At 38.6% G+C, this 15,628-nt stretch overlaps 1 protein-coding gene across 2 annotated transcripts in view; it reads right to left on the bottom strand.

The window, feature by feature from the left end:
- CENPC (centromere protein C) overlaps positions 1 to 15,628 on the bottom strand; it is a 92,272-nt gene that overhangs the window by 33,983 nt on the left and 42,661 nt on the right. For both annotated transcript variants that reach the window (XM_081249480.1, XM_081249481.1), the window contains exon 9: positions 6,039 to 6,230. In XM_081249480.1, coding sequence (XP_081105606.1) covers positions 6,039 to 6,230 — 192 coding nt within the window. The remainder of the gene's footprint in view (positions 1 to 6,038; positions 6,231 to 15,628) is intronic.

The following is a 15,628-nucleotide window of genomic DNA, read 5'->3' as shown; positions in this document are numbered from 1 at the left end:
CTAAAGGATTAAATGATAACCTAAAGTTAGTATAATGTTTATTTGGCTCACTAAAATACCAACATGATTTATATTTTACATGTAAACATATACACACCCCAATCTCATAGGCTATATTTGTTTTCTTTTTTTTTAAGATTTTTTTTGATGTGGACCATTTTTAAAGTCTTTATTGAATTTGTTACAATATTGCTTCTGTTTTATGTTTTGGTTTTTTTGGCCCCGAGGCATGTGGGATCTTAGCTTCCCGACCAGGGATCGAACCCGCACCCCCTACACTGGAAGGCAAAGTCTCAACCACTGGACTGCCAGGGAAGTCCCTCATAGGCTATATTTGTTTTCAAGTTAAATTCATAAACTACGCAGCTCTTCAATTTATAGATACATGTACCAAACCTTTTAAATTTATCACGAGTTTCCAAAACCATCCTCTCTGGCTCTGCCCACTACTCTTCTAGTCATCCTTAAGATCTTGGTATTTCCCCAAGGTCCCAGCTTCATCTTCTCACTCTATGTACCTTCTCTGAGGGACCTATCAACCCATAACTTTAATTACTATCTACATGCTGATATCTATAATATTCAGCTACCACTCTCTCCCAAATCTGCCACTCTGGTTTTATTTCCTATCTTAATGAAAAGTATAACTAACTACCCAGATGCCTAAATCAGAAATCTGAGTCATCCAAGACTCCTGTCCCTATCCACAAGCAATCCCTAAATCCTGTCATTATACTTCTTTTTTAATGTCTCTCAAATCCTCTTCTTTTAAGCTCTGCTACCTGTCATTAGCAGGGACTTTTATCATTCTTATCTGGATCATTAAAACAGCCTCTTAACTGATCTCCTTTCTCTAGCCTTGCCATTCTTCAATCCATCCTTCACACTGCTTCAAGAATCATCCTTGGAAAACACAAACTGAATCATTACAATCCTGGTTAAAATCTTTTCGTGATTACCTATAGCTTAAGGATCAAGTCTAAATATTTTCAATTCTAATTTATTACTACATCTAGAGTGCTTATTTCATTAATCGTAACTCTCAGCACTCTCCTCCAAACAGACAAATCAAAAAAAAAAAGGCAGTAGGGGCTTCCCTGGTGGCGCAGTGGTTGAGTCCGCCTGCCAATGCAGGGACACGGGTTTGTGCCCCGGTCCGGGAGGATCCCACATGCCGCGGAGCGGCCATGGCCGTTGGGCCTGCGCATCCAGAGCCTGTGCTCCACAACGGGAGAGGCCACAACAGTGAGAGGCCCGCGTACCGCAAAAAAAAAAAAAAAAAAAAAAAAAAAAAAAAGGCAGCAGTACTGAACTATTTGCATTTCTCCAAAGCACTGATCTTAGAGTCCCTAGACCAGCAGATCAGCATCACTTGGGAATTTGTTTGAAATGCAAATTCTCAGGTCTTACCTCAGACCTACTAACTCAAAACTTTCAGAGTAGGGTCTTATAATTTGTGTTGTAACAACTCCTCCAGATAATTCTAATGAAACAACTTAAAAGATCAAGCTCTCAGCTCCAGATCTCTACACGTGCTACTTTTGCTTGAAACATTCCATCCTTTTTCCTCACCACACCCAATCACTTAGCTGACTCCTAATCCAATCTTCAGGAAGCCTTCTCTAATTCCCAAGGCTAAATTAGGTAGCTTTCTCTCAGTCCTTTGACAATGTTTATCATACATCTGATTGTTTACTTATCACTCTCTTCCAGCAGACTGGCAATCCTTAAGATCAAGATTGATATTTCACCTATCTTTATATTCCTCATGCCTAATTAGCAAGGGCAGGATTATGGTGAAGCAAGAGTAGCCTAGGGTAGAAAAAAATTTTTTTCCCAGTTTTACTGGGAAAAAATTGACATATTAACACTGTACAAGTTTAAGGTACAGAATACAATAACTAATATATGTATATATTGCAAAATGATTATCAGAGAGTATATCTTTAAAGTTCTCATAAGGAAAAAATAAAAATTCTAACTAGGGTAGAAAATTTAAAAAGGTGTTTACTCCAAGTCACTCACACAACCCTAAGACCAAGTGTCTCCTTAAATTTCCCATTCTAGGTTGCTCATTTGCCTCATCTAGACCTGGCCCAGCCTAACACCATTCCTGCCTCACAGTGGAAACTCAATAAATGTTTCTCGACATATATGAAAAAGCAGGAGGGTCACATGTACACTACAGGCAGTAGATCAAGAGTCAAGAAATCTGGGTTCCATTATTTTCCAATTCTAGCACAAAGGTCTATAACCTTAGGGGGAATTTATGTTGCTTTTCTATGCTTCAGACTTAGTTTCTTCTTCCATCAGATGAAGGAGTTTGGTGATCTGTAAGCATTCCTCCACTTCTGTGACTCCCTACTTGATCAGCAACCCAACATGTCTCAGGACTGATATGTTTCAGGTCTTTTTTGGTAAATTTTGGAGTTCCAGCATGCTTATCCAAGCTCTGTAAGATTTTTATTAATCCATATATTTACATGTTCACTGACTATAGTAGTTTCCAGCAACGTGGGGCAAAAAGATGAGTTCTCCATAAGAGTAACAGTAGTAGTTAACATTTTAATACTAAGTATATGCCATTTAATACTTATAACAACTTAATGAGGTGGAAGTATTGGTAATCACATTTTACAGAGTGAGAAACTGAAAAAAGTAATCTCCTCAAAGAGGAGGAATCATAATTTGAACTCAGATCTAACTCAAAAATCCAAGAAAAGCTGCAACAGAATAAACATTTCTTACTGGATTACAATTCAATAATTCGTAGCAACAAGACCTCACAGATACAGTGCCACATATGCACTAGTCTCTCACTTACTGACTTAAATGCCCCAGTCGACAGTATCTACATATGTAAATGTTACCTTACCATATACCAATCTTTCCATGATCATCTCCTTTAAAAAATTCTACCAAAACAATAAATGTTTCATATTATACAGAAAAGAGCTGGCATAGCAGGCTTAAGAATGCTATCCTTTGAAAGGCCTGCCTGCAAAGTTAGCCCTTAGCCCTTGGGTAGCGTATAGGCACTTGAATTTCAGGAGGGTTCCCATCATTTCATAACTGGTAAATGTGGTTTAGTGTGCCTAAACTGCTTGTGCAAAAAATATGGTTTATGACAAATACTTGCTTTTCCTTCAGGGAGCCTGGAATTTTAGGACACGCTAGGCAGAGGGTGCCTAGGTGACCATCACCAATAAAAATCTTGGGCACTAAATCTCTAATGAGCTTCCTTGATAAACAACATTTTACGAACTTGTCAAAACTAGCTAGAGGAACTAAGTGCCTCCTGTATGAACGCACTGGTAGAAGACTCTTGGAAGCTTGCACACAATTTCCTTCAGACTTTGTGTAACTTTTCTCTGCGGATTTTGCTTTGTATCCTATCACTACAAGGTAACTTCAGACATCCATTATCACCTTTCCCACTTCACTTTTACCTGATGACCCTGCTTACTATTCCACTGAGAAAACAAAAATGTTCTGAAGAGTACATCTTCACTGTGTGGCTGAACTACACTGACTCCATTTTGTCAGTTCCTTCTTAGTCCCACAGTCCCACCCCCTTCCCCTCAGTGTGACTGAGCTTTAGCCTCCTCAAAAGGAATGTGCCCAAGCCAGATATGTTCCCTAGCAACTTTTATCCTTGCCTTAATCTGATATGAAAACTGGAAGAATGCCTTTACTGACTCAGATGGTTAAATGAGACCCTCGGAGGGGAGGAAAAGCCCTGGTTCCTATCTGTGCAGATGTGCTTCTTACTAGTAGTCAGAATCTATTTTTAGCTCTGGCCCCTTTAAAACCCCCTGTACCCCTTTTGGCTGTGCGGAGTGCAGCTGCAAATGCCTCTGGATCATCGACCACCTGATCCTTCCTTTACAACCAAAATAAACTTCGTAATTGTACTTTATGGAGTTACCTGGTTTTTCAGTCTCAAAGTTCCTTCTCAGTTCGGAGGATATTATTCAATGTCTCCACTGCCCAACATTTACCTTTGCACCATCAACTCTACCAACCTATTTCTAAGTGTCGCCATATACCCTGCCTTTCCTCTTTTATATGATATACTGTCCTTGCTCCTATCTAGAGCTAACCCTTTTACTATGGACTGGACCACACCCTACTCCTTGCCTACACAAGGACTGTGATCCTATATTTATCCTCTACCTTTCTACAAGGTCGTTTTAATGAGCAGATAAGCTGATGTAGTATCTTGCATATTAAAAGAGAGAGACACCTTCCCTTGACCCCACATCTGCTATGTCCCTTTATCTTACTGTTTTTCCTACCTCACTTCCTACACTCCCTTGAACCCCACCTCCAATCAGGCTTTTGGTCTCATCATTCTACAGAAAACAATTTTTATCAAGGTGACCAACAACCTCCATGTTGCCAAAACCATATTGTCAATTCTTAGCTCTCATCTAATTCAGGCCATGAGCACTATTTAAAATAGTTCATCACCCAATACTTAAAATGCTTTCATTACTTCACTTCCATAACCCTAAGTTCTCCTCATTTTCCTTTAATCTCACTAACTGCTCCTTTTCAGTCCTTTTGATGGATCTTCCTTTCTCTTCCCTACTCCTAACATTGGAGTCTCCCAGGACTCATTATTAGCTTTCTTTCTTCTCCAAGTATAGTCTATTACTAGATGATTTCAAGTAGTCCTGAAGTTTTAACAATCACCTCTATATTGATAACTCCCTAATTATATGTCCTCCCAGATCTTCCCCCCAACTTTAGATTCATTTTATCAAGCTATCTCCTCAATATATCTACTTCAATATCTAATTAACATATTCAACCTAAAATCTTGATATCCTTCCCAAATCTGCTTCTCTCATATCTTTCCTCATCTCAGTAAACCATTCCCCACCTCAGCAAACAGTAGATCCATTCTTCTGCTTGTCCAGGCAGAAAAATCTGAATCATCCTTGAAGCCAGTTCTCACTCCAATTCATCAGTACTTTCTGTGACTTACCTTCAAAAATATCCTGAATCCAACCATTTCCATTCTTTTCCCTCCAACCACCTCCTAACTACTCTCCATGCTTCCATTTTTGCCCAGTCCTAGTTCCCTCCCTTCATTGCAGTAAAAATAATCCTTTTAAAAGATAAGTCAGGGCTTCCCTGGTGGCGCAGTGGTTGAGAGTCCGCCTGCCGATGCAGGGGACACGGGTTCGTGCCCCGGTCGGGGAGGATCCCACATGCCGCGGAGCGGCTGGGCCCGTGAGCCATGGCCGCTGAGCCTGCGCGTCCGGAGCCTGTGCTCCGCAACGAGAGAGGCCACAACAGTGAGAAGCCCGTGTACCGCAAAAAAAAAAAAAAAAAAGATAAGTCAATCAGGTCACTTTTTTCCTTAAAATTGTCCTGTAGCTTCCCAATACACTTTGTCTAAACTCATTATCACAGCCTGCTTCTCTGACTTCATCTGCCCTGGCTTACTCTCTTCTTCAGCCATACTGACTTTCTGACATTCCTCAAGCTTTTCCAGCAAGGCCCATCAGTACTTTTATTATACTAATACTGTTCCCTTGGTCTGGAATGCTCCACACCAAATCATTTACATGGCTCCCTCCTTCACTTTATTCGTATATGTGCTCTGAAAGATCCTAATCAACTCTTACTGCTACCTTTTACAAAAACAATATTCTGCTCCATTCTCCTATCTACTCCCAGCTCTGCCACTTACTTCCCAACTCTAATCTTTATGTGCCTTGTTTTTCTCAATTACCCATCACTGAATGAATTATGTATCTATATTGTTGATCTTCCTCCAGTAGAATGTAAGTCCTATAAGAGCAGCAATTTTTCATTTTTGGTTTTATTCTTCCACAGCTGTATCCCTATATCTAGAATACTGTATATGATAAAGCCTCATAAATATCCTTATAATTAATTGATTTAATATTTCTATTGATGATCCAATTTAAATTTTTCCTCATGAGATTCTTCTCAAGAGAATGGGAGTATAAATCAAACATAGAGGCTCTTATAGAATGAACATAACAAATAAAAATACTTACTCTGCTCTGATTTTACCACCCACCAATTAGATGGATGTCTGGAAATTCTTTGACTTCTTGTGACAGTTGAAGTCAATTCTTCAGGTACAATTTTGTTCTTCTTGGACCCATCTGAAAAACCCTTCTTTTTGCATTCCTTATCTTTTTTCTGATTCTCTGCATGAGGAACATTGGTGCTACCTTTCTTGCTTCCTAAAATAAAGAATAAAAACAATTCAAAATCTACTGCACCAAAGAATATTCAGAAAACCAGAGCAGATTATAAAAAAAAAAACTCTCAATTATAGGAACTTCTTAAATTTATTCTGTGGGCTTCTTTTCATCTCTATTTTTTAAAAGTCACATGTTCTCAATAAAATCTACAACTTTCTGTCAGTTAAATGCAAACTTTTCACATTGCTTGATAACTAACACATACTCCTGAATCAAAAAAAAAAGTATACTCTGAAAAGGAAAAATGAAATATATGACTCCTTCCACTACTAAAGTCCCATGTAAAAAAAGGTTAACTACTGCTTTTCTTTTTTAAAATAATTCATGATTTTTGTCAATCTAATTTATGGAAGAGAATATTTTAAGGAAGTTTTCAATAAAGAGATCTTTCCTATATGAAGGAAAAAAGATTGTTTCTTTAAACAGAGTTTAAAGAGGAAAAAGAATTTTTAAAACAATGAATATGGCAAGCAACAAAAAGCTAATGAAAAGGTTTGGCATCAACAGTAACTTCATTTTACTACAAAAGCAGGTAGATAAGAAAAGATCTAAGAAAAGGGACAGATAAATTCTAGTTTTGTTTTTGAGACTGACAACCAGGAAGAAGGGGAAATCAGAGAAATAGAAGCTATTTTAATATAAATATTGCATCTAAAAGATGTACAACCACCAAAATGAGTTTAAAAATGGAAATTTTCAGAAGATTTAAAACATTAGATGTTAGTAGATGTAATGAAAAATTTTCTTGACCATGAGTAAATCAAGAAACCAGCATTTTTAAGTTTCTGACACAAAGATTTCTCTGAGATCCAAAGAAGGAGTTAAAATCATAGCAAGCAGGAAACTCATAGAGCAAGTGAACTGCATAAAAGTATATAAGACCAGGGGCAGTGGCCAAGATGGTGGAGTAGAAAGACCCTGAGCTCACCTCCTCCCACAGGCACACTAAAATTACAACTATTTACAGAGTAACTATTGATGAGAACAATGTGAAGGCTAGCAGAAAAGACCTTCCACAACAAAAGATATAAAGAAGGAACCACAATAAGACAGGTAGAGATAAGGCAGAGTCAAGACCCACGGTGGGCAACCTACAAACAGGAGGATAATTACAATTGCATGGTTCTTTCCAGGCAGCCACAGGTCTGAGCCCCACACTGGGCTCCCCTGACTAGGGTTCCTGTACCAGAAAGACAAGCCCCTCCAAATGTTTGGCTTTGAAGGCCAGTGAGGCTTACTTTCACAAGAACCTGAGGGCTACAGGAAATACATCTCCACTCTTAACAGGCAAAGGCACTGTAATTAAAATGGCAAAATCTCAAATACTCCAAGGCCCAGGGTAGAAGCAGTAATTTGAAAGAAGCCTGTGTCAGAACCACCCACTGATCTTGGAGACCCTCCCAAAGAGGCAGGAGGCAACTGGAGCTCACCCTGGGGACAAGGACACTGGTTGCAGTCATTTTGGGGAGCTTGTTCTATCACAAGGATACTGCTGTCGGCAAGCACAATTCTGGAATCCTCTCTCTAGCTTATTAGTGCCAGAACCCAGATCCTCCCACCCGCTGGTTGGCGCCAGTTCTGGGACGCCCGAGGCCAAGAAGCTAGCCTAGTGGTGACCCAGCCTTACTCACCAGTGAGCCAGCACTATCCCTTGGGCCCCTGGGACCCCACAGCCAACCACCAGGATTCAGCGCTACCCACCATCAGGCTGACACCAGCTCCAGGAATCCCAGGACTCTACAGCCAAAAATCCAAGGACCCAGCTCTGCTCACCAGTGAATGTACACCAGCTCCAGGACACCGTGGGCCTCACAGCCACCCATGTCAGGAACAGGTTCTGCCCACCAGCAGACAACATCAACCCCAGGAACCACCTCCCCAGGCCACAGCCCCACACACCAGCAGGCCAACACTAGCTCCAAGACCGCCAGTACCACACCCAGCCACCCCAGGACCTGGCTCCGCCCACTAGCAGCCAGCAGCCTCCACATTATGCAGGGTCAGAAAACCAACCAGATGGGGGCAAGCCTGTCTACCAGTGCATCCACAGTAATCAACCTGCCACAACTGAAGGGCCAACTCAGCCCACACAGGGCACCCCTAGAGCATATAGTTTGATGACCAGAGGGCAGGTCACTGCTGGGCACCCACTGGACATCTCATAAGGAAGGCCACTTCCTCAAGATTGGAACTGTAACCACCCTACTAAACACATAGAAATAAAAAGAGAATTAGGCAAAATGAGGTGACAGAGGAATATGTTCCAAACAAAGGAACAAGATAAAGCCCTAGAAGAACTAAATGAAATGAAGTTAACCCATTTACCCAATTAAAAGTTCAAGATAATGATCTTAATAAAGATGCCCAAAGAACTAGGGAGAATGATGAACACAGTGGGAAATTAGAAGTTTCTAACAAAAAGACTTAGAAATTATAAAGAAGAACCAAACAGAGCTGAAGAAATACAATAACTGAAACTAAAAATACACTGGAAGGAATCAACAGCAGATTAGATGCTACAGAGGTATGGATCAGTGAACTGGAAGACAGAGTAGTGGAAATCATTCAAGCTGAAGAGAAAAAGAAAAAATAAAAAGAAATGAGGACAGTTTAAGAGATATGTGGAACAACAACATCAAGTGTACTACCACTCACATTATAAAGGTCCCAGAAAAAGAGAGAAAAGGGTCGGAGAACATATTTGAAGACATAATAACTGAAAAGTTCCCTAATGAGATAAAAGAAACAAACGGTCAGGTTCAGGAAGCACAGAGAGTCCCAAACAAGATCAACCCAAAGAGGACCACAGTAACACACAATGAAATTAAAATGGCATATGACCCAGCAATCCCACTCCTGGGCATATACCCAAACAATTATAGTTTAATTAGAAAAGATACCTGAACCCCTATGTTCATAGCAGCACTATTTATAATAGCCAAGGCATGGAAACAACCTAAATATTCACTGAAAGGTGAATGGATAAAGAAGATGTTATATATATACAGAATAGAATATTAGTCATAAAAAAGAATGAAATAATGCCATCTACAGCAACATGGATGGACCTAGAGATTATCATACTAAGTGAAGTCAGAAAGAGAAAGACAAATACCATATGATATCACTTCTATGTGAATCTAAAATACAACACAAATGAACATATCTGTGAAACAGAAATAGACTCACAGACATAGAGAACAGACTTGTGGCTGCCAAGAGGGAGGGGGAGTGGGGGAGGGGAGGACTGGGAGCTTGGGATTAGCAGATGCAAACTATTACACATAGGATGGATAAACAAGGTCCTACTGTATAGCACAGGGAACTATATTCAATATCCTGTGATAAACCATAATAGAAAAGAATATGAAAAGAATGTAGATATGCATAACTGAGTCACTTTGCTGTACAGCAATTAACACAACACTGTAAATCAACTATACCTCAATAATTTTTTTAAAAAAAATAAGTTAAAATGGCAAAAAAAAAAAAAGATTAAAAAGAGAATATTAAGAGCAGCAAGGGAGGGCTTCCGTGGTGGCGCAGTGGTTGAGAGTCCGCCTGCCAATGCAGGGGACACCGGGTTCGTGCCCCGGTCCAGGAAGATCCCACATACCACGGAGCAGCTGCGCCCGTGAGCCATGGCCACTGAGTCTGCGCATCCCGAGCCTGTGCTCCGCAATGGGAGAGGCCACAACAGTGAGAGGCCTGCGTACCGCAAAAAAAAAAAAAAGAGCAGCAAGGGAAAAGCAACTAGTTACATACAAGGGCACTTCCATAAGGCTACTGGCTGACTTTTCAGCAGAAATTCTGCAGGCCAGAAGGGAGTAGCACAATATATTTAAAGTGACAAAAGGGAAAAAACCTACAAACAAGACTATCCGGCAAGGCTATCATTCAGATTTGAAAGAGATCAAAAGTTTTATCGACAAGCAAAATCTAAAAGAGTTCAGCACCATGAAACCAGGTTTATAAAAAGTGTTAAAGGGACTTTAAGTAGAAAAGGCCACAACTAGTAATATAAAAATCATGAAAGGAAAAATCTCATTGGTAAAGGCAAATATACAGGAAAGGTAGTAGATCAACCACTTATAAACTTAGTAGAAAGGTTAAAGGACAAAAGTAGTAAGTCGTCTATATCTGTTAGCAGTTAAGGGATAAATAAAACATGATGTATATATGATGTCAAAAAATTTTAAGCATGGTAAATAGGGGTAAAATGCAGGGTTGTTAGAATGCGTTCAAACTTAAGAAATCAGCAACTTAAAATAATCATGTAATACATATAGATTGCTATATATAAACTCCATGTTAACCACAAGCCAAAAAGCCATAACAGACATACACACGAAAAGGAAAAAAGAATCCAAACATAACACTAAAGGTAGACATCAAATCACAAGGGAAGAGAGCAAAAGAAGGAACAAAAAATAACTACAAAACTATTAACAAAATGGCAATAAATACCTATTAATAATTACTTTAAATGTAAACAGACTAAATGCTCTAATCAAAGAAATAAGAGTGACTGAAAAATAAGACCCATATGGATGCTACCTACAAGAGACTCACTTCAGATCTAAAGACACACAGAGACTGAAAGTGAGGGAATGGAAAAAGGTATTCCATGCAAATCAAAAGGAAGCTGGGGTAGCAATACTTATTTCAGACAAAACAGACTTTAAAACAAAAACTCTAACAAGAAACAAAGAAGGACATTATATAATGATTAAGGGATCAATCCAAGGAGAAGATATAACAATTGTAAATGTATATGCATCCAACATTGGAGCACTTAAATATATAAAGCAAATACTAACAGATATAAAGGGAGAAACTGATGGTAAAAATAATAGTAGGGAACTGTAAACCCCACTTACATCAATGGACAGATCATCCAGACAGAAAACCAACAAGAAAACACTGGCCTTAAATGACATATTAAATCAGATGGAATTAAAAGATATATAGAGAACATTCCATCCAAATTTTGCGGGCCCATGGAACATTCTGCAGGATGGATCACACGGTAGGCCACAAAACAAGTCTCAGTAAACATAAGAAGACTGCAATCATATTAAGCAACATTTCTGACCACAGTGCTATGAGACTAGAAAACAAGTATAAAAACACAAACATGTGGAGGGGATATGGAAGAAAAGAAATAGGGGAGGGAAATTAAGAGCTACAAAGTTCCAGCTGCAAACAAATGAGTCATGGGCATGAAACATACGGTGTTAGAATATAATCAATAACTATGTAACATCTTTATATGGTGACAGATCTTAATTAGATGTGTCATGGCAATCAGCTTGAAATGTATAGAAATTCTGAATCACTATGTTGTGTGACAAGAACTAACAAGAACAGTGTTGTAGTCAATTATACTTCAAAAACAAATAATCTCATAGAAAAATAGATCAGATCTGTGGTTATCAGAGTTGCGAGGGTAGAAGGAGAATTGTATGAAGGCAATCAAAAGGTACAAACTTCCAATTATAACAGAAATAATTACTAGGAATGTAATGTATAACATGATAAATATAATTAATACTGCTGTACATTATGTATGACAGCTGTTAAGAGAGTAAATCCAAAGAGTTCTCATCACAAGGAAAATAATGTTTTTCTACTTCCTTAATTCTGTATCTGTATGAAATGACAGATGTTCACTAAACTTTTTGTGGTAATCATTTCATGATTTATGTAAGTGAAATCATTATGCTGCATACTTTAAACTTACATAGTGTTGTATATCAATGATGTCTCAATAAAACTGGAAGAAAAAAACAAAAAACAAACAGAAAATAGTATATAAGGCCAACAGAGCAGGCATTATATATAACCACATAATTAAGTATTAAATTATACAGAATAAAAAGAAGAAAGGACAGCATAATAGGGGTTGAAATCTGGACATACAAGACTAGAGCTATCACTAAGAAGGTAAATTTGGGGAACTAATTCAGACAGAGTTGATATCTAATGCAAAGAAAAAATGTTCTCAAAGTATGAATGTAAAGGAAGAACAGAAGGAAAACTATTAAACTTGGGAAATATAGAGACCGTCATCAAAATTTATAGATGAAATGAGAAAAAGTAATCAATAAAAAGACACAGAAGGAAATCTAACAAAGAACATGGAGAACCAGAATAATACAGTATCAGAAGTTAGCTGGTGCTTAATTAGGCTAGAATGAAAACTACATCTTAGTCATCTTTATTACCTATAACATATAACATTACGTTTGGTACCCAGGCTCTCAATAAATAGGCATCAAAATAATGAATTCAGGTTGAAGCCTATATTTCACTAAGCAGTGATACTGGCAAAACTGCTACCCAGCATGAGCTATTTTAGATACTATCTAAATTTTGATACTCAAAATGTGGTTCACAAACCAGCTATACCAGCATCACCTGGAATAGACTGTTTAGAAATACAGAATCTTGGGTCCCACCCCAGACCTACTAAATCAGTTTATTAATCAGTATTTTAACAAGACCCTCAGTGAATTCAAATGCACATGCAAATATGAAAAGCACTGTTCTAGGTGCTTTAGTCATTTCCCCAGTTAAATTTGATTGAGGAGTAGAGGGATAAAGGATAAAATGAGCCAAATTCTGTCATGAACCCTCACAGGAGTATCACTCTCTGATTCTACTTTAAGAATAAGTTACAGGATTTGGCAATACTTTAAATTTGGGATAAAATGCTGATAAAAGAGAACTGATTCATGCTTATAAGGTATATTCACCTTAATTATACTGAACCAGGCACAAAAATTTTAATTAAAAAAAGAAAATAATCTATTTTACCAATATTATGCTTAATAGTATCAACCAATACTTTTGAAGTGATGATAATAGAAGACATTAGAAGAGTTACCACAAAGTAAACCTTGTCAGTAAATAAGACCTTTTAGGGAGTAGATATAGAAAACAATAAAGGGTCAATTTCCAAAACACTAAAGCAAGAATGGGAACTTTCAACATGGTTGACAGTGATTAGTAGTTTCAAGAATTATTTGTACAACAGCAAGAATCCTCACTGATGAGCATCATTTTCCAGCCCCTCTCCAATCTCATCTCTCTTCTCCAACTTTTTTTCTTCTATTTCTTCCCTTCTTGTTCTTCCCTTACACTTCTCAAAAATATCCTCAGGAACTGCTCTAACAAATGAGAGGTGCTTATGATGACAGAGATTATTGTCCATGTCCATGAATTGACTCAAACACTAATGTGAATAACGATTTAAAGCAAAAGAATGTGAGGGGGAAAATGCTACCATCAAAGATTTATTCAGACAGTGATATAGGAAAAAAAATCATACAAAGTAAAAAACAAACCAATTGGGGCTTCCCTGGTGGCGCAGTGGTTGAGAGTCCGCCTGCCAATGCAGGGGACACGGGTTCGTGCCCCAGTCCGGGAAGATCCCACATGCCACGAAGCAGCTAGGCCCGTGAGCCATGGCTGCTGAGCCTGTGTCCGGAGCCTGTGCTCCGCAACGGTAGAGGCCAGAACAGTGAGAGGCCCGCGTACCGCAAAAACAAACAAACAAACAAACAAACAAACACCAAAAAAAAAACAATTAAGAACATCATTTCAGAATCCAGTTCCAGATCAGGAAAGGTTAAAAACTGAATGACAACAAATTTAGAAAACTAATAAAAAAAGAACATATATAGAAAATAAAGCTGATATATGAAACAGCTGGTAATGTGAAGAGAGGTGACTTAGAACTGAGGAGACATATGTCATAAGCAGGGAAACAACCAGAAAAGAGGTGACTACTGTAGAAAATTTTGCATATTTACATGTACAGGAATAGGATGCTGAAGGTGGGCATTTTTAAATAAACACCGCAAAAGTATTCATTCAAAATAGAGTAATACTTCTGTCACTGTTGATAATATATTCCAGTGACCCACAGAAATGTTAAGGCTATGATATGGGGACTATTTTAGGAATAGGACAGATATAGTCCCTGTTCTCATGGAGCTTTCAGTCCAGACTCTAGAATACAAGACAAATTCAGCAAGTAATTATATGTCTGAAAATGAAGAGTGCTATTAGAGCAAATATAGGAACATACCAGGTTGAGGGGTAATTATCAAGGAAAGTGATATTTAAACTGAGTACAAAGCTTGGTAAGGAACCCAGAGTATATTTAGGAAAATTTTTCTAAGTAAAAGGAAGAGGGCTTCCCTGGTGGCGCAGTGGTTAAGAATCCGCCTGCCAATGCAGGGGACACGGGTTCGAGCCCTGGTCCGGGAAGATACCACATGCCACGGAGCAACTAAGCCCATGCACCAGGACTACTGAGCCTGCGCTCTAGACCCTGCGAGCCACAACTACTGAAGCCCATGCACCTAGAGCCCATGCTCCGCAACAAGAAGCCACAGCAGTGAGAAGCCCACGCACCGCAAAAAAGAGAAGCCCCCACTCGTCGCAACTAGAGAAAGTGCGTGCACAGCAACGAAGACCCAGTGCAGCCAAAAATAAATTAATTAATTAATTAAAAAAAAAAAGGAAGAGCATATTTAAAGGTCCACTTGTGAAAGTGGTCTGTTCATGGAACTGGAAAAATTTCATTATAAAGCAACCCAGGAGATGAATCTGGAGAGGAAGAGAAAAGTGAGAAGGTATATGCATAAACTGCTACAATACTCTAAGAAATAAATCACTCTAGTTTCGCTAAGGGGAGTAGCAGGAGGAATGGAGAGAAATAACAGATGTGAAAGCTACTTAGGAAGAAGTCAAAAGACTTACTGACTTTATATGGTTTGCTAGGTAAAGAAAACAGGAGCTAAAGATGAATCAGATTTCTTTCTTGAGCTAATAGATTTACTATGGCTCCATTTATGAAGATACTGAAAATGAGAGGAGGAAGAAGTTTGGAAGAATTTAGTTCCCAGCATGTTCAGCTTGAGAAGCCTGTGAGACAACAAAAGTAGAAAAGTTAATTTGCTCAATCCAGGTCATCAGTTTAGGCATTACGAGAATATGTCAAGTGCTTGTGAACTAAAGGAAAATTATCTTCAGAGTAAAATATCTTTGGAATTAAATTATCTCGATATTTTTAGTCTTTGAAAACTGATATGGTTGGCAGAATAACAGCCTCCTAAAGATGCACCCACCCTAATCACAAAATCTGTGAAAATATTATCTTACGTGGCAAGAGACTTTAGAGATATGATTAAGGTTATAAACCTTAAAATGGTGAGATTATCCTGGATTATCCAGGTTGGCCGAATCTAATGACATGTGTCCCTAAAAGCTGTGGTAAGAGGGAGAGAGATGGGATGATGGAAGAGAGGCAAGAGAAATTTGAAACAATAAAAAGGCTGGCATTGCGGGTTTTGAGGATGTAAAAG

The sequence above is a fragment of the Mesoplodon bidens genome, assembly GCF_964165515.1.
Source record: "Mesoplodon bidens genome assembly, chromosome: 1".
In the NCBI taxonomy this organism is placed as follows: domain Eukaryota; kingdom Metazoa; phylum Chordata; class Mammalia; order Artiodactyla; family Ziphiidae; genus Mesoplodon; species Mesoplodon bidens.
The sequence above is the reverse complement of the archived record's forward strand: the minus strand, read 5'-3'. Positions and strand labels throughout refer to the sequence as shown.